This window comes from Tachysurus vachellii, chromosome 20, assembly GCF_030014155.1.
Source record: "Tachysurus vachellii isolate PV-2020 chromosome 20, HZAU_Pvac_v1, whole genome shotgun sequence".
Taxonomy (NCBI): domain Eukaryota; kingdom Metazoa; phylum Chordata; class Actinopteri; order Siluriformes; family Bagridae; genus Tachysurus; species Tachysurus vachellii.
Window position 1 is genome coordinate 14,895,982 of NC_083479.1, and position 23,373 is coordinate 14,919,354.

The window sequence follows — 23,373 nt, forward strand, 5'->3', positions numbered from 1 at the left end:
AAAGTCCTCTTCTTCTCTTCAAAATAAAAGTCCCATAGCTCTCGACTGGACAAAGCACACGCTGCCAAAAAAAAAAAAATCTGCCGAGACCAAAATGTAACTTGTTGGCCTTAGCACAGAGCTCTGCATTTCATACTGATGTCCATGTGAAAGGCCAGACCACAATCTGATGGTAATATATAAGAGGAGAGGAAAATATGGAATGAAAATAGGGAAAGATCTGATATAAAAATCATACATAAGGCACGCTTTCCTCCTTTTGTCAAAACTGATCTAGTTTAGAAATTGATCCCATTTATGTTAAACAACAACAAAAAATGTTAGAACATTAAAGTACTGTATAAACATTACTATTAAGTTGTCACATTCAAGTGAGTTTTATTGCACGAATGAGGGTTTTGTTCAAACTGGCAACCAAAAAAAGAGAAGGACTGACGACCGCTTCACACGTTACTATAAACACATATTACAGAATATTTTCAAACGTATTTTTTTCGCTTGTAAATCAGACGTCGAATTTTTTTTTTAGCAATTATTAATTAATCAATCGATCGATCGATAATAACTCCACGATGTTTATTGATGCACTTACGTAATCCGTTTAATGTTTTTATATGCTTTGATTTTTATACTATTTCCGCTTGAGCGTACTGGACTTCCGGTAATGCGCGTTGCCAGTCAGCTGACAGATGTTCGCCGCTCGTGTTTATGCGCTGTTCGGAGATTTTCAAACCACCTGACGGGCCACAGATAAAGTGATAACGCGTAAAGTGTATTTTCTCTTGCTAGCACAATGAGTGCCGGCACTCCTAAATCTCTGCCGTCGTCGGGGCAGAAATCTATCCAGGACATCAGCCACCCTCTGTGTGAGGAGTCGCTTCTCACACCCAGCCCAGATGCAGCAAACACCAGCAGCAGCATCGGCCACAAGGTAAAGCAGCTCCACACAGAGCCCTGTTCTGCTCAGACTGCATGGGGTTGTGTGTGTGTCTGAGATTCATCAGTGTTTATTGTTTTTATACGTGATCGAATCGACCAGACAGTTTACATTGTCTCTTCACCTGGACGGTGTTGATTGTTGTGTTCACTCACATTAATCAGACTGCGTTATAAAAAGAGTCAGAAAACTAAATTTGTAAACTTTGATGCTGGGCTTGTCGGAGCAAGTATTCCCAAAGGCCGGTGTGCTGGGGTGCCAATACTTTTGGAGGTGAGTGGAAGTGAGGAGTTCCCCTCATTGTGCTGAGTGTTTTGATATGTCATATGTCCATTTTGTGGTATTCTTTTATATTTTCTGGGGGGCCGGGGCTACACGTGATGCCACGTGACGTCATCCGAACACACATGACGCAGTTCCCCTCATCGTTCTGAGTGTTTTGATACTTCACACGTCAATGTATTGGACAGTTTTTTGATTTTGCATATTTTGGGGGTGGGGCTGCAGGGAAAATCGAAGGGCCAGTCGGTGCACCAATTTGTCCAGAGTATCACCCTAAAGAAGCCGGCTGAGTTTGGTGTAGAAAGATTGCCGAGTTATAAACCTCTAAAATGTATAATGGGTGTCTATGGCAAAAAACAGGCCACTTTGAGACCCGGTACCGTGAGTACCGGAACTCAGACCGCTTAGAAAAGACTTCAACAAACTTCAGACCAGGGTCTATGATGTATCCGATTTTTGGTGCAGCTTTTTCTTCTGTCAAGAAGAAAAAGTTGTAAAAAGATAAAATTTGTGGTCTGTGGTAGCCTAGTGGTTATGGTGTTGGGCTACTGACCGGAAGGTCACGAGTTCGAATCCCAGGTCCACCAAGCTGCCACTGCTGGGCCCCTGAGTAAGGCCCTTAACCCTCATTTGCTCAGATGTATAAACTGAAATAAATTGTAAGTCACTCTGGATCAGGGTGTCTGTTAAATGCCAGAAATGTAAATGTATTCCAGTTTAAATATAAATTTATAAGCTTAAATCGTGTCTGTTTCCGGCATGGTAATTTCAAGCAGGATTACAAGCTCTAGCAATTGGACTTTTTTAAATGATTGAACGTTTGTAGATGAAGTTGATAGAGATTTCCAGTTAGGGAAAATCGTGAGCATCGATGCTCTCTAGTTTTGTAGCGCGCTGGTCATTCGCTCCCTAAAGAAATCCTGCAGTTCACTGTAAAATGTAGAGAGGATTTTGTGAATGAGAAACTCAGCCTGCTCCCTGATCTGTGCCCTGACTACTGAACTAGGGAGCTGATTGAGATGTGACCTTACTGTCTCCGGTGCAAATCCCCTCCTTGTGTTCAAGAGAAAAAGACAGCAGTAGAAGGTTTTATTCTTAGCATCTACACAGACAAGGGGATTATTTTTGACATTAGTTGCAACCAAGTAAATAATCACCACTAAGAACAGAAACAATGTTATGAAGAAGCATGGCTGGGGCTGAATTTATTTTCTAGCAGACTATAGATTCATGCAGCCTAGATTCGATTTCCATTTGGACTGCTGATTTCAGCTTGCTTCGCTGCCGGCGATTGATCAGAGGTGATTGAGGTGATGCGTGTTAAATGCAGTCATGAGTGTAGTGAACGTGAGCGAGGTGGATTATTATACTCAATCTTCCTTTTTTCCCCTGAGAACAGGAACTGAATGCAGACAAATTTAACACGAATTGTCCAGTTCACATGGAAAGAAGGACAGTCTTTAAAACATGTAATGTTTTTCAGTTTGAAAGGATTGCAATTTTGCTGTTTGGTATTCAGAGCAAACACAGTAGAGCATTACTGACTACAGCTGCCTGGATATTGTGTGTGCGTGTCTGTGTGCATGTGTGTGTCTGTGTGCATGTGTGTGTCTGTGTGCATGTGCGTGTCTGTGTGTCTGTGTATGTCTGTCTGTGTGTGTGTGCGTGTGTGTGCGTGTGTGTGTGTGCGTGTGTGTGCGTGTGTGTGCATGTGTGCATGTGTGCGTGTGCGTGCGTGTGCGTGCGTGTGCGTGCGTGTGTGTGCGTGTGTGTGCGTGCGTGTCTGTGCGTGCGTGCGTGTGCGTGCGTGCGCGTGCGCGTGCATATCTGTGTGCGTGTCTCCGTCTGTGTGTGTCTCCGTGTGTGTGTCTTGTTTATGTCTGTGTGTATCTGTGTGTGTCTGTTTATGTCTGTGTGTGTGTGTCTGTCTCTGTGTGTCTGTGTGTCTGTTTATGTCTGCGTGTGTGTCTGTGTCTGTGTGTGTCTGTGTTTGTGTGTTTCTGTGTGTGTGTGTGTGAAATAGTTTCCACCTCATTCCTATAACACCTTTCGATATAATGCACTGCTCCACACTAATAGTTTTTATTTCCCCAAATATGACGAATATTAGATTTTTGCTCTCCTAAGTAATATTATCATCATCCTTCACTGGGTTCAATAGCAAAATAGCAAGATGTGTAGTATTTAAAGATGACTTAAATAGGAAATTGTCATAGGTATTAGCTTATTAGTAGACATAAGGAGATCATCAGAAGCCACTAATGTAAAGTCATATAAAACTTAGGAAAACATACTTTAATATCAGGGTGTGTAAGTCTTCTGCAGGGTTGTAGTATGTGTGTAGTAAGTATCCATACATGCTTGTATTTATACTGTATGACCAAAGGTTTGTGACCATCACACCCATATATGCTTCTTCCCCAAACTGTTGCTGCAAAGTTGGAAGCAGGTAATTGTGTAATTCTAGGTCATTTGTATGATGTTGCATTTCAAATTCTTTTCTCTGGAACTAAGAGGCTCAAACCTTTTCCAGCATGACAACACACCTGTACACAAAGCGAGCTTCATGGAGTTTATCAAATCTGGTGTGGAAGAACTCCTTCACCCGACATCAGTGCCTGATCTTACTAATGCTCTCGTGACTGAATGATAAAATCCAAACTAGCTACACTTCCCTGAAACTAGCGTAAATCCTTCCCGGAAGTGTGGAGGTCATTATACCAGCAACGAGAGGACTAAATGGAACGGAAAGGGATGTTCAACATGCACATGTGGCTCTAAAGGTCAAGAGTCTACAAATTAGGCTAGATTTTGCCATATAGTGTATATTCAGTATATATTCTATAGGAACAAAGCAGAGTGATTGCATCTCCCCAGTGCCGCTAATCATAAGGTCTTCCTCCATACGCAAGCTGCTCAGTTTCAAGCTCTAAATTTGGTGCCTTTTAAATGATGAGTGACACATTGGGTTTAAGGACTTCAGATTGAACCAGTTCACCACATCTGCATTTAAGCGTTTCTTGTATTAAAGGCTGTATCATTTTCATTTGATTCTTTCAGAGCTTTAAAGAACGGCCAGGTCGAAGCGCTTTTTGTACGGAACGCGCTACGTAAACGAAGACGACGATGATATTATTCTTACTGTGATTTTTCTAAGCGTAGGTCTTCATTAGCTAATCTGACTTGACAAACACATCTCTTACAGTAATAACCTCTTAAATCTGATGCCAAAGTACAGAGTAACACACGTATTCTTTGCACGCGTAGTATTACTAAAAGTAACATTGCTTTTATTCAGGCCACAGTTTGAAATAATACACTGAGAGATAAAATTGCTGTTTTGACATCCAGGATAAACAGTGACAAAAGGCCTGTGTTCAGTTCGTGGTCATGTAATTGGCTGCTTTCAGAGCGTGTTGTTGATTGTGTGTCTTTGGGAACAAAGATGAAGATTTAGATCCTCCCGTCACTGTGGACGAGCTACTGCGGATCTCTAAAACACTAGTGAGAATGTTTTGGTATTTTGTGTCATTATTATTCTCTCAACATTGTTTACCATTGAAAAATTAGAACAATATTTGTAGCTCATGATCCAGGATTTTGTTTATTATAAATCGGCTAGAACTACGAAGACTATAAAACGTGGTTCAGTCTGTGCTGTCTGTTGTTTTAGTATCTCTGGATAGCAAACTCGGTTAGTTGCGTTATGACCTTGAGAAGAAGATGGAGTCTGATGGATGATGGGAGGCTGGTGAGGGAACTACATAAATAAGTCATGTCACTTAATTTCTAGATGTTCCATAACATAAAACCAAACTTTAACTGGTAAAATATATGACCGTTTGGTCAGCAGATTTATTATTATTTTTTAAATCACTTGCAACTTGCCGCTGTATAAGAGGAATAAAACACTACTGGATGTGCTGTTGCTCCGCCACATCGTATGACACCAACGTTCATTATTTTATTTTACCAGCATGTCTGGAGAATTGTATTCCCTACACAGACAGTTATCCTTCCACTGTACAGTTCTGGTCCATCACTAGTTGATGACTGAGTCGAATCCCAGAGACACAAAGTAAACGAAGCATAAAGCATAAAGACTTTGACCTGGTGCTTTTTTTTTTTCTTCTTTTATCAGCACATTTTCTGCTTGCTCGCGCATGAGGAAAGAGTAAACCATGTATCTTATTCTTGACTTTATTTTTTCACTTCCTGATGAAGACCGTACAGAAAGTTTTAGCCCATCCGTGGTGTAAAATATTCAAAACAAACTCTGAGACATGGTTTTGAAACATGAAGTGAATCTGAAATCGCCTGTTGCGCCGAAGTCAGCATTCTTTCTGACACGAATCAGATTTTTTATATAGAGATCAGACAGGAAGGTCTGAAAGCCGACTTCCAGTCCGAGACAAAAACGTGAGATTCCCTCTTCTAGATTTAATTTGTTTAATAACATGTTTCACTTCCATCTTGTTGCACTGCAGCTTGTAGAGATCTGCAGCTGGACGGCGTTAAAGCGTGAAAAAAAAATCATTTCAGCGCTCTAGCATGTGGGCATGCAGTCAGGAAAATGCTGTCACCATTTCCAAAAGTACCGGATTCAAAAGGAGGATGTTGGCCAGAAGAATCTGTTTTTGCAGCAATTTTTTTCCTTTGCTTCAAGACACAAATCTTTTACAGGTCTCAGTTTATCTTCACTGAAAGGAAGATTCTCTCTGCAGTGTACCGATCTGTTCAAATATATAGTCAGAGTTTTTCAAATCGTTTTGAACGAGACTTGCACCTAACCTCATGTAATAACACAGAGAGATAACTACAGTTCACTGCATTTATCCAAACACAAACAAGGGGTCTGATTATCTCTTATTTTTCAAAAACATCATTTTTCCCCCCTCTGCTTTTAACACAGAAATGCTGTTTATATGTTATACATGTTAACTGAATACGAAGCATTTTGAAACATCCTCCGAATTGAAAAAACAAACAAAACAAAACTGTATGTTTTGTAAAATCCCGATGTCACTGCTACAACTTGTCTAACTGCGTCACCTGTGTGCCGTGTTATAAATGCGCTAGGACTCTGACTCGGCCATGTTCTTGGTTTGCGGTTTGTTATTTCTTGATTTGAAGCTGTGCAATTTAATTGGACTCAGTACTGCTCCAGGATGGAAGGTGAATGAATAAACAGACATTTTGTCATGTTTGTGTTTGTGTGTGTGTGTATGTGTATGTGTATGTGTATGTGTGTGTGTGTGTGTGTGTGTGTGTGTGTGTGTGTGTGTGTGTTTTCTTTTCCCTTCATTTTCACCTTCTATACCACTCAGTACACCGCTCTGAACATTATTCTCGAGACTTTTCACATAATAGTTTATGCAGTATTGTCACCGTCTAAGTAATTCAGTTTCATTCAGTTCACTTCAATTTATTTGTATGACACTTTTAACAATGGACTTTGCCTCAAAGCAGCTTTACAATAGTGTAGAAACAGAAAATAAAAATAAACAAGTTTAAAATGAAGTTACTTTTCATCTCTAACATTTATCCCTAATGAGAAAGCCTGAGGCAACAGTGGTATGAAAAAACTCCCTGAGATGATATGAGGAAGAAACCTTAGAGGAACCAGACTCCGAAGGGAACTCATCCTCATTTAGGTGACACTAGACACTAGGAAATAATGTAAATACAGCAAATAATGTCCTTAACGTCAAGTGGAATTGTGCAACCGAGAGCTCCTGAGGAACTAAAAGTTCAGCATCATTTCTGAGTTCATTTAAAACATAACATTACTTCCTTCCTGCCAAAGTCTTCAAATGTTCACTGATGAAGACCACAAAAAATGAGCTGGTTTTTAAAATCTTCTTGTGTTTTCTGATATTATTTCAAAATGGCTGTCGTGTGGATGGGATTTTTCTTCTTTTAATCCACGTTTTCAAGAATATTCATTTACACATCAATAGATGGCAGAATTTTGCACCTATGCATTCGATCGTACCTGATCTTAGCGGTTTGTTTAAAGAAACCTGGGTGTTTGCATCGAGTTAAATTTTCCTCAACTTTCCTGTGTCGCTGAAAACCTTCACATTTACTCCAACAGTAAGACAGACAGTAAGTAGAGACCAACATAGAGACCAACAGTCTCTATCCTTTATTATACAATCCGTTGGCTTATTATGTCTTAAAACACTTATTTCATATGAGAAGCATTCATGTTTTCTCCACCTGTTATGGTTAAAGCCTCAAGTAATCATACTCAGCATTATCTGTACATCTAGGAAATGTTTTGGATATTTGGTCTGAATTGTACACTTTGTTTAGTTGTGCTTTATTTCCACTTCAGATTTTCAGTGTCTGAGCATCAAGATAACTCCAACCCAAGCTGATTGTGTGTGAGTGTGTGAACACCCCCCCCCCCCCATGTCCCTCATGGCACATTAGCAGTCTTTCAGTCTTCGTTTCAGCCCCACGAGACCTGTAGGGTGTCTTATTTCTCAGTTTGGTTTTTTAAAGTGTGCTCACGAGGGCTTTGTTTGCACCTTTAAGAAACCCTTGTACAAGGCGAGCGTAGAATATTTTTATCTTATATAAATTTTACCGAATGGAAAATTAAATGAAAGGTTTTATCATATCTTGGATTTACACCAGAGCTATTGAAAACTCATTGTGGGCACATAGTAACTATCCCCATACACATCCGAGGGAGTAATAATACAGAGACGGTATCTTTAAATAGCGAGCTATCGTGAAAGCTTTGTGCTCTTCAAGCCCTTGAGCTCTTGTGTACTCTGCGTCTGTTCCTTAAGGATGCTGGCCGAGTGTTGATTTGAAGGAGCACATGGCGTAGAACTGCATCACGGACACAGTTATAGATTGTAGACTGACTGCATCATGTCTCGTTCACTTACACTACGGTGTCATTAACACAAGGCTTGTGGTTAATGATGTACATTACAAATTATCAGTTATACTAGAAACAACCTGACAAAGCAGCCCAAAGCACGATTTAGACAGAAATAAGTGATTTATTTGTTCTTAAAGAAGAGCTCAGTATTTTATATATATATATATATATATATATTTTGTCATTTTTGTCTAGAGTTGGTCATGAATGTTGAAATAATGTTTGATTCTATACAATACTGATATTCATTACTGACCAGTATGCAGTCAATAAGCTGATTGTGTTCCCTTTTTATGTGCACGGTCTCTTTGTGTTAAGTCGACTAACACAACGTTCACTGGATGGGTTCGTAAAATCAAATACGATACGATATTGATTCTGTCTGCAGATTGGTCCAAGACGTGACGTCACAATTCACCGAATTCAGCCAAAGCGCTCTTTGACATGCAGTGAACATGAGGACAGCTTTCATTTAAAATGATTGCTGATATTTGTATTAATTGTGCCTTCACCGGTAGCAGCTTAAAGAAAGAAACCTGTGCTTGCAATTTAAGTAGTTTTCCAGAAGAGAAGCAATTTTTGGCTTCAACAATCACAGAAAAAATATTCTGTGAAATCCCGGAGGCACTGATCAGTACATCAATATGTGACACGTATTCACAAATTTCACTGTATTTTAGGACTTGAGTCTCCCCAATGGCAATGCAGTGGACACGTCCAGCCCGGGCTCTTCGTCCTCTCTGCTAAATCGCTTGCAACTGGATGACGATCTGGATGGAGAGATGCGGGATCTCTTTGTGACCGTGGACGATCCCAAGAAACACGTGTCCGCCATGGAGACGTACATCACATACAGGGTGTCTACTAAGGTGAGTGGGTCATCACTAATTAAAATAAAATATTATAATATGGTGAACTGAATAAAGAATATAACGATGTTGGTTTGTTTACCAGCGGCAACATTCAGTCTTGTTCTGTAAAAGTGTTGTGTTATGGAAGGTTGTGCTTTCTACACCTTTCTCATTCAGTTGGTTCTTGTTTGACCTTCTTTTTCACTTTGTCACAATGAGCATTCCAGACAGACAGGTGCTAATTGAATCACAGTTTAACTTTAATATGAAATATCACAGCAACCAGACAAACTCTTAACTCTTAACCCATCTGTATCTGATTATATATACATACATACACACACACACACACACACACACACATATAAATATATAAATAAAAAGATGTTTCTGAACTAAGCCTGTTTTCATCCTGTTGGTAATTTAAAGAAGAGAAAATAAATAGAGGGGGGCACGGTGGCTTAGTGGTTAGCACGTTCGCCTCACACCTCCAGGGTCGGGGTTCGATTCCCGCCTCCGCCTTGTGTGTGTGTGGAGTTTGCATGTTCTCCCCGTGCCTTGGGGGTTTCCTCCGGGTACTCCGGTTTCCTCCCCCGGTCCAAAGACATGCATGGTAGGTTGATTGGCATCTCTGGAAAATTGTCCCTAGTGTGTGATTGTGTGAGTGAATGAGATTGTGTGTGTGTGTGCCCTGCGATGGGTTGGCACTCCGTCCAGGGTGTATCCTGCCTTGATACCCGATGACGCCTGAGATAGGCACAGGCTCCCCGTGACCCGAGGTAGTTCGGATAAGCGGTAGAAGATGAATGAATGAATGAATGAATGAAAATAAATAGATTTAAGTGACAAGCTATTAGCAGTGAATTCATCTTCTCTGGATGATTGCTTTCTTTCTGTTCTAGGGGACGGTAATATTTAGCGGGAGCGGAAATAATGCCGTGGTTAAAGCTGCGTTATGTCTCCATTACAGATTATTTATATAAAGCTCACCTAATTCAAAGAGACAAAGATAGAAACACTCGGAGCTCTTGAGCCGTTCTGCTTTTGTATAGAGTTGTTAAAACTGGTTTAAGTGTATCACAAACCTGTAATGGATTTTAATCCATACCTCACTCATGCACCATTGTCCTTTCCCCATTTCCAGCGTTGAGCTTTAACCCTAAAGCTGAAATTACAGGTTTAAAAAGTCATTCATTTAAGTCATTTTTAGATATAGATACAGAATATATAGAAAATATAATATAAAATGTAGAAATTGCCACAGATGTTTTTGATTCATTTCTATAATCGCTGACCGTGACACGTTATTTAAGAAAGAACCATTTAAATGGTTAATATGCTTAACGTTTATAAAAAAACAATATATAACATTTATATGGTTATATGCTTAATTTTACAACATTTTACAGGCAAATCGCATCGATTCGGATTGAAACGCAGGTTTATGTTCCTCATCAACATCATACTCATGTCATGGTTCATTCCTTACAATAATAGGATCTACAGTACAGTCTCCAGGTGGACATGAGCTTATTCCAATAAACCTACTGAAGAAGATAATGTGACCAGTTTATTCATTTATTTATTTATTACATAGAGCCGCTTTGAAGGGAAATACTCATTAACGCTGGTTAATGTGTCTAAGGCACTTTTGTTCTATCCGGTACTGATTGTGCAAATGTAGAATAATATTAAGGGACTAAAATTCGGTAGAAAGTTGGGTGGATGAGCAGAGGAGGAGAATGAAACTCTTGTCAATGTCCACTTACTGTTTGTGGTTGTAAATTAGAGAAGACAAATTTTCAAAGTCTCTTTCGTCTAAGTATGGTCTGATCTGTTCTTCTTTTAAATCTATAGACTACAAGAACCGAGTTTGACCTCCCTGAGTATTCAGTGCGACGGCGCTATCAGGACTTTGACTGGCTGAGGAACAAGCTAGAGGACAGCCAACCAACCCACCTTATTCCAGTAGGTAGAGCCTCTAATCTCAGTTATTTAATCGATCTGCCAGCCAGGAGAGAGTAATTACCCAAACAAAACTTTTACTTTAGTGATTTTGGAACTGATATTATTTTAAGCTGGTGGCCCTTAACTTTCGAAATCTCAGGTTTTGGCTGACTAACTTTTGTCTTTATTCTCGGTTATGTTTTTGTTGTTGTCTCCAAAGCCTCTTCCTGAGAAATTTGTGATGAAAGGAGTGGTGGATCGTTTTTCAGAGGAATTTGTGGAGACGAGAAGAAAAGCTCTGGATAAGTTCCTGAAACGGGTCGCTGATCACCCTGTCCTTTCCTTCAACGAGCACTTCAATGTTTTCCTGTCTGCCAAGGTGTGTGTGTCTGTGTGTGTCTGTGTGTATACAGTATATACATATATACATACAGTATGTGTTTGTGTGTCACTGTCCTGACCATGGTTGCTACCAAGAGATTCAGAAAAGAGTTTTCATATTACACACACACACACACACACACACACACACACACTTGTGAATTGTGTACGGATTATCAAAATAAAAAAGTAACAGTTTCAGGTTCCAATTCACAATAGCTCTTTGTTCGGTGAACAGGTTTATTGGCAGAGAAACAAAAAAAAATCCTTTGCATTGGTGACCTGATGGGATAGTTTTCACTTCTATTTATACATCACTGATCAACACATTAAATTTGATTTAGTTTCTCAAGAACTCTAATGACTCACTTTTTCCATTCCCTTCACGTAACCATGGTTACGTCTTTATTCAAAGCTTTTGAAGTGAGAATAAATGAATTTTTTATGGCAGAGAAATGTTCTACTGGCCCAAAGGTTATATCGGTCATTGCTGCATTATTCATTAGATGATTAATGACTGACATTTAATTTAAATTTACATGCTCATAGATTTTATGCTATTAACAGTCCTAAGATGGTGAGGCTAATATTATATACGCTATCGAGTGAACATGTACAGAGACACGTCACATGTCAAAGTAGCTGAAGAACAACAGACATTTTTGCTGATTTATGCGGTGAACACCAGCATGCGTGAATAATGAGAAGAAAATAAATAAATAAAGAAATATTTACATTCATTACATTTATTATTATGATTATGTGGCTTGTGGCTATACATTTACATATAAAAGCCACTAGTAGCCTTGGTCAAATCAGCAATGTGTGTTTTCTTACAGATCCTTTGATAAATATCCATTTTGCAATCATTTTTATAAAACCTTTCAACTAAATGAACTAAATGAATCATGGACTTACTCAATATTACATTTGAAAAGAACCTGATTTATAAGAAAACGTCTACTCTTCTGTAACGTTTACGTCAAACAGCACTAAGTATGTTGAATTAATGCGATTTATTTACTCTTATTTCTGTTTGTGTTACAGGATTTGAATAAAAGGCTAGGCTTAGCTCTGCTGTCCAAGATGGGCGAGTCTGTGAAGTACGTGACGGGAGGCTACAAGCTGAGAGCACGGCCGGCGGAGTTTGCAGCGATGGGCGAATATTTGGACATGTTCACACAGAAACTAGGCACCATCGACAGGATAGCGCAGAGGATCATCAAAGAGCAGTCAGGTAAAAAAAAACGACAATGAAAACACGGGCATTCCAAAAGATCAAGATGCATTTCATTGTGGTCTGATTTAATAGCAAGAGTTAGTAGCGAATGTATTCATGCTATTTTTGATGCTCAACCCCAAAGCTTCTCTTAAACATCTGAAGTTTAATGCTAGACTTTAACATCCTGTTTGTTATTTGTTTAGATCAGTAGGACTGCTTTAGGACTGTCTAAAAGTCTTTCTAGCCTAGTAATAATCGTACAATTTCAAAGGTACCTTAGAAGAGCTGTGCTTCACAGATTCTTTACGCAATTATATATATAATATGATGATAACAGGCTTCTGTTGACATTTTTTATGGCAGGAATGAGTTCCTACCCCTGCTTGAACAATGCCGCTCAGCTCTGCCCCACTTGTCTTAAAAGGGACTCCGCAAATCACGAGCACTTTCAATGTGTATTTGGAGAAAGTTTGCAAGAAAGCAAACTTTTGACAACATTTTAATTCCAGCTGCAGTTGGCTGTAAATTTGTAAATAAATCCCAGTTTATGTAAGGTTCCTATCCTACATGTTTCTCCATAGAGTACCTGGTGGAGTTGAGAGAGTACGGGCCGCTCTACTCATCATGGGCCTCTTCCGAGCAGGAGCTCCAAGAGCCACTGGACGGCGTGGCAGGCTGCGTGGCTAACTGCTGCAATGTTCTGGAGGAGCTCACAGAGGACATGAGTGATGACTTCCTACCTGTCTTGCGCGAATACGTCCTCTATATTGAGTCCATGAAGGTAGACTGCCTGCCAGACTTTTTACGTGTAGTCTTTGGGTTGTTATTCTCGGAATGTGTAAGGATTAATGGACTGCTGTTCACTGTCTTTGAGGAACAGCCAGATAGTAATGGGAGTTTTGGAGAATATTGGGTCTAATTCGGGGAGTTTTTCTAGGGGTTTGGTCTGAGCCAAGATATTTGATCAACATATTGTTTTTCTTGGTCAATTTCATATTTTTTCACATAATCGATGCTATTGGTCAGTCCCCACGTGGGTCTGTTATTTTTACAAGTTATTAACCAATCTAAAGTCTTGAAAATAGCTTGAACGCAAATCTCATAACTCCATTGGACACTTCAACTGTCCACCTCTTCCTCACTCCGCGGGAGAGTTTCGCGGCATATTTCTCCTTAATAAGAGTCGCAACGAATCAACACGTCTTCTGAGGTAAATGTCTTCAAAACACTGGGCTCAAAGAAAAAAAAAATCTTGACCCCCGCTTGTTCTGGTGCTCGTCTGAGGACAGGAATTTAGCGCAAGACAATCCACTGCAACGCGGACTAAACCCTGTGCACTGCAGATAAGGTACGGCGTTTTTTTAATTTCCTGAAAAGTAATAGTTTTGGAGATACAAGGATTCCGCCCGACAGCGACGAAATGTATATCCAAATGGAAATGTGTCTCCTTGACTATCTATGCTTAGATGACAGAGGTCAGATTAGAATACCCAGACTCCAAGGATGTCAAGTTGAAAGGAAGGCTCAAATACTTTACAGCACTGCTGAGCAAAAAATAAAAATCGCAGAATGCATAACATGTGGATCCTTAAGGCGCATGGACAGAACAGAAGTCTGAAGCCTGTGAGGGAGTGTAGCATTGGGGTGGTGTAGGAGAACTGGGCATGCCGTAGCCTAGTGGTTATGGTGTTGGGCTACCAATCGGAAGGTTGCAGGTTCGATCCCCGATACCAAACTGCCACTATTGGGCCCCTGAGCAACGCCCTTAACCCTTAATTGCCTAGCTGTATAAAAAAATGAGATAATGTAATTCGCTCTGGATAAGGGCATCTGCCAAATGCTGTAAATGTAAATGTAAACTGTGTGGGTTGTAAACAAGCAGCTGGATTGTAGATCAGTTGTAGAGGTTGAATGGCAGTGGACAAGGGACTGTGAGCACCCGAGTGGCCTGTGGGGGTAGAAATGGACATAATGAGGGGGAATATGTAAAAGAATAAGATGAAAGCATGATTCTAATTTCTATTTTTGCATGTCAAACAGTAAATACATACAAAACTAAAGCAGGAACTAAATTTGTGAGTGGGGAAGTGAAGATCTATTAGACCACATGGACCATAGGATTGCTAATCATTCAGATAGCTCACTATCAGATTGTCGTTTGTTGCTGTCGGTGAAATTGTGACACTGTTTTGTGCATGTACATGAAAAAAAACAAGCGGTTGACCAGGTTCAGATAGTTATCAGATGCTATTGTGAAATTAAAATAAATGTCAGTACAGCTGCAGAGCTATAACCCTTGTCACATGCTTTACCATTGTATGCGCTGCACATTGCCAAGATCTGTCATACTTTTGGCAAGTGTGCACATATTTTATCACACCTCAGCTTCCTTGACCTTCTGGAGTGTCTCCCAGTCACATGCATACATACAAGACACAAAAACCTAAACCTCAGCAGACGATGACGCCTCCGCTTTCTTTTTGCGCAACAGTCTTAAAGAAAGGAAGAGTTACACAAGAAAACATGGAGGATGCAGTTTTCACAAGCCACATACTCACCCTTAAGTTGTGGTTTTGTATAAAATGTAATTGCATGTAATATGATAACATAATAGGCATTATTTATGAAACTGGAAGCAGACTTGGCTTTTTATTCAGAAAAATAACAAGATCCACACAAGAAAGCGTGGATTTTAAAGAAGGAAGGATATAAAAATGCAAGCAACAAAGAAAAAAACCCCACTGCTCATATCCTAACTTTTGTAAACGGATGGGCTTACTGTAGGACTGCTCTTCGATATTCTGGTTTATTATATAGCTAATTATTGCCTTGTAACCGAAAACAGTTAGCGAATTAAACAGTAAAAACATCTTCAACGGGAAGGAAATGCATATATCATTCAGTTGACAGCAGTCTGATTAGAACAGCTCAGAAGGCTCAGCGCTTCTCTGGTGCTGACTTCATGTTGTTAACTTTTCCAATCTCCGGGGCTATCATTCTTCTGGAGTTCCCAAGCACATACTTTAAGCCAGCGTTTATGCAAAGCTGTTTTAATAGCTTCCATATTGGAGCTGCCTCACTGTGTGCAAGTGCATTGATGCCAAACGCTGGGCTGTGAACTAATTGCATACAGCAATGACTCAGTGTATAATGGCATCTTGGTTTTATAACCGAATTTTTGGACACTTGGCAGATTGCTTACAAAGTTTATACACAGTGTTTCGATCACTTTGTTACTCTCAATTGGCAGAATGTTTTGAAGAAGAGGGACCAGGTCCAGGCTGAGTACGAGGCTAAACTGGAGGCTGTAGCATTTCGTGAGGAAAAGAGGACAACAGTAAGTATAAATATTTGTTGTCATCATGTATGACACTGTTTGGAGCAAAAATAACACCAGTTGTACAGAGTATATGAAATAGAAATAAAGTGTCATAGTTAGGAGGTGTGGATGATGTGTGAGAAGTAAAACTTGACCTCTTGTGCTGTTATAGGAAGGTTATCAGTTTGGTGTGGTGTGTAATGATCTGAAGTGAAGTTAATATTACAACCCTGAAGCTGATTATTTGTCAATAACAGCACGTCCTGAAGAGCTTTATTCCACTTACACCACAGCAGTTTGCTAATGTTAGCAATTTTGAATTTTATTAAATGTGATCATTTTTAATCAGAATCTGAATCAGGTTTATTGGCCAAGTGTGTTGACACACACAAGGAATTTGGTTCCAGCTGTTTGTGACTCTCAAAAGTACAGACATAAATAACACTATACTATACAAGATAATACAGACTATACAAGACAATGCAGATGTGATACAATAGACATTATGAGTATTAAATATGAATACAGAATATATGACTGATCAGTTATGTACATAAAGTGTGGGAAGTGCAAATAACAATATTGTGCAATATTATGCTTTTTGTACAATATACAGCAGCAGTAGAGTGTGTAATGTATACGGATGATGTGATGACTGACAGTTCTGATAATGCAGTACTTATAGATATGAAGCAGGGAATATAATTATGGTGAGTTGTTAATCAGGGTGATTGCCTGGTGCCTGGGGAAAGAGACTGTTCCTGTGTCTGGCAGTTTTGGTAAACAAAGTTCTTTAGCACCCGCCAGAAGGGAGGAGCTGAAAGAGGTTGTGTCCAGAGTGCGAAGGGTCAGTGGTGATTTTTCTTGCCCGGTTTCTGGTTCTTGTGTCGTACAAGTCCTGTGGAGTAGGCAGGGGGGCAACAATTTTTTTTTGGTGTTTTTACTGTGTGTTGCAGTCTGTTCCTGTCCTGTTTTGTTGCTGCACCAAACCAGATGGTGATGGATGTGAACAGGACAGATTCAATGACTGCAGTGTAGAACAGCATCACCAGCTGCTGTGGCAGACCATACGTCCTTAATTGGTGTAGAAAGTACATCCTCAGCTGGGCCTTTTTGATGACGGAGTTTATGTTGCACTCAGATTAATATAATCTGTTTATATTTATATTTAATCCATTAAAAACATTACAGTATTTTCTGTTATCACATATGTCAGAGCAGCTAGTTCCTTCCATCTCTTGAAGTCACAAGAAATATGACCTTCTCTATATTGAGTATATTCCTGTGTTGGAAAACTTAAAGTTGTCCTTACAGCATTGATACTGACTCTATCCATAAACATTAAAAGCTACTTACAGAAAACCTCACCATATTAAAAACTCACATATTATACAAATGATTAGAATGATTCAATTGCAATATAACTTTGCACATTACAGATATTTAATCAACACCATATGACCAAACAGTGCTGTGGTATAAGGCAAAATATCACATTGCAGTGCTTGAAAACATCCAAAATATGTACCGCATAAGACAATATTTAGTTTGGCTGAGGTTTTGCTAGCAGCGCCAGCAAACTTGTAGAGCCACAATAGGAAAAACTGTTAAACAAGAAACAGCAGCTAAAGAAAATGTTCAAAGTTAGAAAAGCAACGGCATCTGATAACACAGACTGAGAAATGTTTCATGATGCTTATAATGTGTATTTTGATATCAGTGCAGTAGTCATATATAATTTCTAGGAGCAGCTGTAAAATTTTTATTAGAGTATCCCTGAATAGTGTATGTACAATGATCATTCATCATTGTTTTAATGTACATTTCAAAATTCCATAAAGTCCCCATTGTGCCAGCAAAAAACTTACCGTACTCGTCAAGGCATAGACTTCAGTGACTTCAAGACTTCAGTGCTGTGACATTACACCAACAAATTCTGGGCAGATTCTTTAATTCCTATAAGTTGTGAGATGGGGTCTCAATGATCAGATGGAAATCTTTGGAAATTGGAGCCAATTCAACAGCTTGAACCTTTTGGCCTGTTCTTCAAACCATTTCTGGTGTGGAATTGGCAGTGTGGCAGATTTTGGAGATCCTCCAGGACGGTTATTTAGGCTCTTGACAAAGTCACTCACTCTAAAATATTAACGATCACCCCTTTATAGGCTACATTATAATGAGATAATCAAAGTTATTCACTTCATCTGTCACCTGGCTTTAATGTTTTCACATCAGAATGTTTTTATAAAACGTCAGAGGAGGTTTTACAAAAGGATTCTGGTGAAATATGGGAAATCTTTGCTACATGACAAGAATCTAGTGACAAAAGGTTTCTGCATTGTCACACAGGCTGATATTTGCTGTAGGGAGGAAAGTTATCTGTGTGTCCTCATGCAGGTGCCCACAGATGTGGAGAAATGCCAGGATCGGGTGGAGTGCTTCAATGCCGATCTGAAGGCTGACTGGGAGCGCTGGCAGAACAACAAACGACAAGATTTCAGACAGCTGCTGACCGGCATGGCAGACAAAAACATCCAGTACTATGAAAAGGTAAAGGACAGATACATGACTGAGTGGCAGAGACAAGAAAATGGGGAGAAAGTTAGAAAAGGAGGGGATCAGGAAAATCAAGGGGTGTCTGAATGCTTATAGCTTATGCACTGAAAGTGACTGTAATCTCAATGAGATTTGCTTATATTTGTCTTGTCACTGTATGGCACCACTATATCGACAAGGGTAAGTCAAATGAACATCCTTTGCGTTTCCTTTACATTCCTCTAGAATTCCTCTAGAAAAATATTCTCCAGTTTCTGATCCAGAATTTTTTTTTTTTTTAAATCTTTAGCACAAAGTTATTTTTATGATATGTAGTACAGATTGGATTCTTCTGTTTTATAATATTTATTTATTTATTTATTTATTTTTTAAGCCCATTTCTGTTACATAACCAAACAACAGGCCTCATTTATCAAGCTGGATGAAAAAACAAATTTTGCAGGCGCAAGAAATATGCTTAACAGGCTTCAAATCATACAAAAACAATGAGTGATTATTTTAGACACAGATTCTAAAAATGTCAAGTTTAAGTCACTTATTTTTTTTTTCCAATTGAACACAAGAATTTAGTGAAATGTTTTGAAACTTCTTTATTTTATACTAATGATTGAGAAAGCGATTCTAAACAATCCTACGTATTAAATGAAATTAAATTAGGACAAAAGAAAAGGCAGCCAATAAAAGGAGAGCTGCAGTGGCTGGGCTGCATTACTGGAGAATTACCACACACTATATTTAAGAGGCACTGTTTCATTCACTACGCTTTTACACACAATATAATCGAAAGATTGGTAAACGACACTGAATGTCTTTTGAGGCCAGTTTTCCCAAGTTTTGTTCTACACATGCAAGATGCAAAACTGTAACTTATAACCTTCTTTTAATCATAGCTTATCTTAACCGATGACTAACAATTAGGTTCAATTTAGAGAAAAATTGTGTACATTTCATTTTGATCAAACTATCCCTTTTGCTGATATCCAAATTTTTAGATTCAGTGAAAGAATTGAGAATCTGCCTGTTTCGCTGCTCTTCTTGTGCTGTCAGGAAACATCTATCACATCTGTATACACACCAACTCGAGAACAGTCATCAGCTGCACTGATTGTAGTCCTGAAATAGCTTGGCTCGGCTCGCGTAGTGCGTTTCTTTCTTTCTTTCACCTTTTAGCTCTTCAGCTGGGCCAAACACTGACATGCCGCTGCAAAATTCCAAACACGCCTGCCAAAGAGTACAGTACAGAGCGCTAAGCTGAGCAGGAGGACTTTATTATTTAATAGGCAAAATCAGCGAGGTTCAGAGTTCACGTGAAAGCACGTAGAAGCACTTTAAGTCTTAAGAAAAGAAATATTTATGCTGTAGCTATGCATAAAAAATATAAAGCCTGAATATATACATCAACAACAAGAGGACATTTTTACTTTGATTGTGGACCATTAAGGACGACTTCTTTCAGCTGACTTCCCCATTATTTATTGCCTCTGAACAGAAGCTTTTTTTTTATACAATAAAAGTGCTAAGGCTAAATTTACGAAGCATAAATTATAAAAGAAAATTGTATGCATAACCACAAACTTCCTATTTTAAAAAAAAGATCAGTCTGTAGAATGGCCAGATGTTAACAGCTCCTTGTGCTCTGTGTCCTCTCTGCAGTGCCTTGCAGCATGGGAGTCCCTCATTCCAATCTTACAGGACAAACAGGAAGCCAAAGCAGAGACGAACTGAGCATGTGTGTGGCTCACCTGCTCTCAGGGTTGTGACCTGCTGAGATCTGTGTGAGACCATGGCCTCATGTCTTCATGTATTTTGGCCATTTGGGGACCAGTAGGTCAGGGGAACGAGATGGGCTTCACAAAATGCTGTACGATATTTTGTTGCATTTGGGATTTTTTTTTTATTATTATTATTATTTATGAAATCCAATCCAAGCACCTCGTCCTTCCCTCTGGCCTTCAAAGAACATGCAATTTTGTGTTCTACTGAAGCACAGGGAGACAAACCACAGAATGACCTGGAAGAAAGAGAAAACAGAAGTACAACAAGCTACACTTGCCATTCTCCAGTGATTTTCTTTTTCCATAAATTACGCTTGCCCTCTTAACGATTCACTTGTATCACTGCCTCATTGTCATTGCCGTTGTCCTGCACATCCTGACCACGACGAGGCAGGACAAGGATCGTCCATATTCCTCTCACCAAAGTTTAAAGAGTTTTTTTTTTTTATGTTGTTTCAGGAACACTATGGATCTGATGCTGTGAAATGGCATGAGCTCTTATCTACTTTATTATACTTACGATTTATGTTTTTGGTTGTTGACTCTGAATGAAGTTTGTCTTCTCAACTCTACGTGACTCAGATGCTTTTCATAATCACTCCAGATTGCTGGCCCCAGCTTCACACGAGTTATTGTGCATTAAAGTAAAGGTAGCTTTCTAATAAAGGCTGCTAGGAATAGGAAATGCATTCAGATCACTCGGGGAGGAATTTCTTTCCACAGGGATCTTATTTCTCTGAAGGACATAGAACAATAGATCCTAATCCAATCCTGAACATTTATTAAGTATTAACACTAAATAGTACTAATTAGGAATTAACTCTGGGATTTAAACATGTTGTATTTATGTACTTTTCAGAGCAGGTGTTTGAGATCTAGGAGTTTTTCTTTTGAAGGCTGGAACTTTAAGATTTGGTGTTTGTTCTGGTAGAAAAAGCTGCTGAGAAGCGAAAAGAGAACTTAATACTTTTCTTAGGGATGGTGTTCATAGGGTTATGTGACACCTTTACATCTGTCATTGTAACTGTTCTAACACGTCATAGACCAAACTTATTTCAGTGGGGACATTTCAATAAGAGAGTTTTTTATGGCTAACGACTTAAAGCTGTTATGAAACTTCCTGGGCAAACACATGTACACAGGAACGAAGTACTAAGTCATCCGTCACGCCGTTCTAATGCAAGTCATAACACAAACTTGTGCCAATTGGACAAATGGACAAAGCAATATTTATTAAAGCCTTTGTCATAAGATAACCTTATGTCAATTGGACATCAAAATGGACAACATTGTCTTGTGCCAGCAAATGCATATTGGTTTAAGCCTTTATAAATCTTTATATTGCTTTATATCAGTTGCCATAGTGGATTTATATACATTCTTCATGTAGCCTTACAAACACAAGTAAAGTGTTACTGAAAAACGATACCTTTACTTCATTTAATCCCACCGTTTGTAATGGTAGAGAACAGTATGCTCTCAGTGTCAGCCTGTGGAAAACATTCACCATCCCCATGTACACATAGATTTATTAGTTAAAGTTTGAATTATGCTCGATTTAGAAAGTTTATACACACTACAGTTATAACAGCAGTCTCAATATTCTGGGTGACCGTGTACAAGTCATTTTGTCCATCTGCTACAACACACCACTGAACGCTGCATGTTCTCTGGTCTGTCTGACTGACTGTCTGTCTGTCTGTCTGCCTGTCTGCCTGTCTGTCTCTGAGTCTGTTTCTCTCTCTCTCTCTCTCTCTCTCTCTCTGTGTGTGTTTCTCTCTCTCTGTCTCTCTGTCTCTGTCTCTCTCTCTTTCTCTCTCTTGCTCTCGCTCTCACTCTCGGCTGTTAACAGGCCTGCTGTTGTCCAGACCACAATAAGGCTTTGCTGTTGTAGGTTCTTATAGATCCATGTTCCATTGTGTGTATTTTTAAGGGAAAACTAATTCTATTCAAATCTGCAATTGAGATCATAACAATAATCTTAAGAATTTGTCTTAAGAAATTGCACTCATCTCATTGGAAAGTGCTTTAAAGCCATGCCACCTTTTTTGTTTCATTTGTCAACATGCTTTTGTAAGACGTCATTTACAAACATTTACATTTGAAAATGTTTTATGATATTCCAGATTTCTAGGTTAAGCATGAATAAAAGGGAAATGTATGATAGATGGAAACGTGCAGCTTTGGCGCCATCTGCTGGGTGATAAACTTGTTGTTTACTACTTTGCTATATGAAGGGCTCTGAAAGGAAAACTCCATCCTGAAACACACTGAATATGTTAGACTCAAAGCCTTGTGCTGAATCATGGCTTATGTTTGTGATGACGGCGGTATTAGAATGAATGTCAAATACATTTTAATTGCCACCAAGGATCATAAATTTATTCAAAAGATTAATATTCAAGCTGTTCAAGGTGGAATTTTACTTTATGCTCAAAAAGGTTTGATCAGTGGAATTGAAATCATTATGTGAAAATAACTGAGACACATCCTGGTGTGTGCATGTTTTTTTGTGGTGCAATATAAAAGTCAGTTTCCACTCAACCAAATACTTCTGCTTTCTCTTAATCTCTAATGGTTCTGCAAAGCATTTGTGTGATAATTAAGGCAGCTACACTACACTGAGTCCTGTGTGACTTTGTGAAAGTTAATTTTTTAGGGGGATTAATACTTTAGGTCTATGTAAATGAACCAATTGAATGGATCTTTTATCATTCTGGATGGACACATGGGCAAATAAGTTCATCAGGTTTCATTAGCAACAATTGTTGTTTTTTTTTTAAATTGTATGAATCCTTTTCTCGTTCGAGTCTGACGGCAGTGAGGTGTGTTTGTAAATAGCATTTGTCAGTCTGCCTTTTTTGTAATGTCTAAATGAAACTGCTTTGTAAAGCTGGCTTCTGTTTCAGATAGTCAGCAAGTCTGTGCGAGGCTGAGAAGTTCAATATGGCGGTGAATATTTTGTAATATTAATATAATTTATAGACCAAAAAGGTTTGTAGCCCTCAGTTCTCCCCTAATTTTTTCTTTGTGTGAATTGTTTACTGTAAACTTAATGTAAATGTCACTGTTTCAATTGCAGGAAAATGACATTGATGTTTTGAAACTATAACTTTACCGAACATATTTTAAATATTGAACCAATTAAAAAGGATTGTGTTAATGCTTTTTGGACAGTTTATGTATTCAGTTTTTATTGGGA

General features: G+C 39.0%; 1 protein-coding gene across 1 annotated transcript; it reads left to right on the forward strand.

Annotated features, from left to right (window-relative positions):
• Positions 1 to 654: 654 nt before the first annotated feature.
• Positions 655 to 23,339, forward strand: snx30 (sorting nexin family member 30). Its single transcript, XM_060896682.1, has 9 exons — positions 655 to 931; positions 8,801 to 8,989; positions 10,829 to 10,939; positions 11,139 to 11,297; positions 12,347 to 12,536; positions 13,103 to 13,302; positions 15,772 to 15,858; positions 18,238 to 18,390; positions 20,050 to 23,339. The coding sequence occupies exons 1-9, from the start codon at positions 794 to 796 to the stop codon at positions 20,119 to 20,121; spliced, it is 1,299 nt and encodes a 432-aa protein (XP_060752665.1). The 5' UTR covers positions 655 to 793; the 3' UTR covers positions 20,122 to 23,339.
• The last annotated feature ends 34 nt before the right edge of the window (positions 23,340 to 23,373 follow it).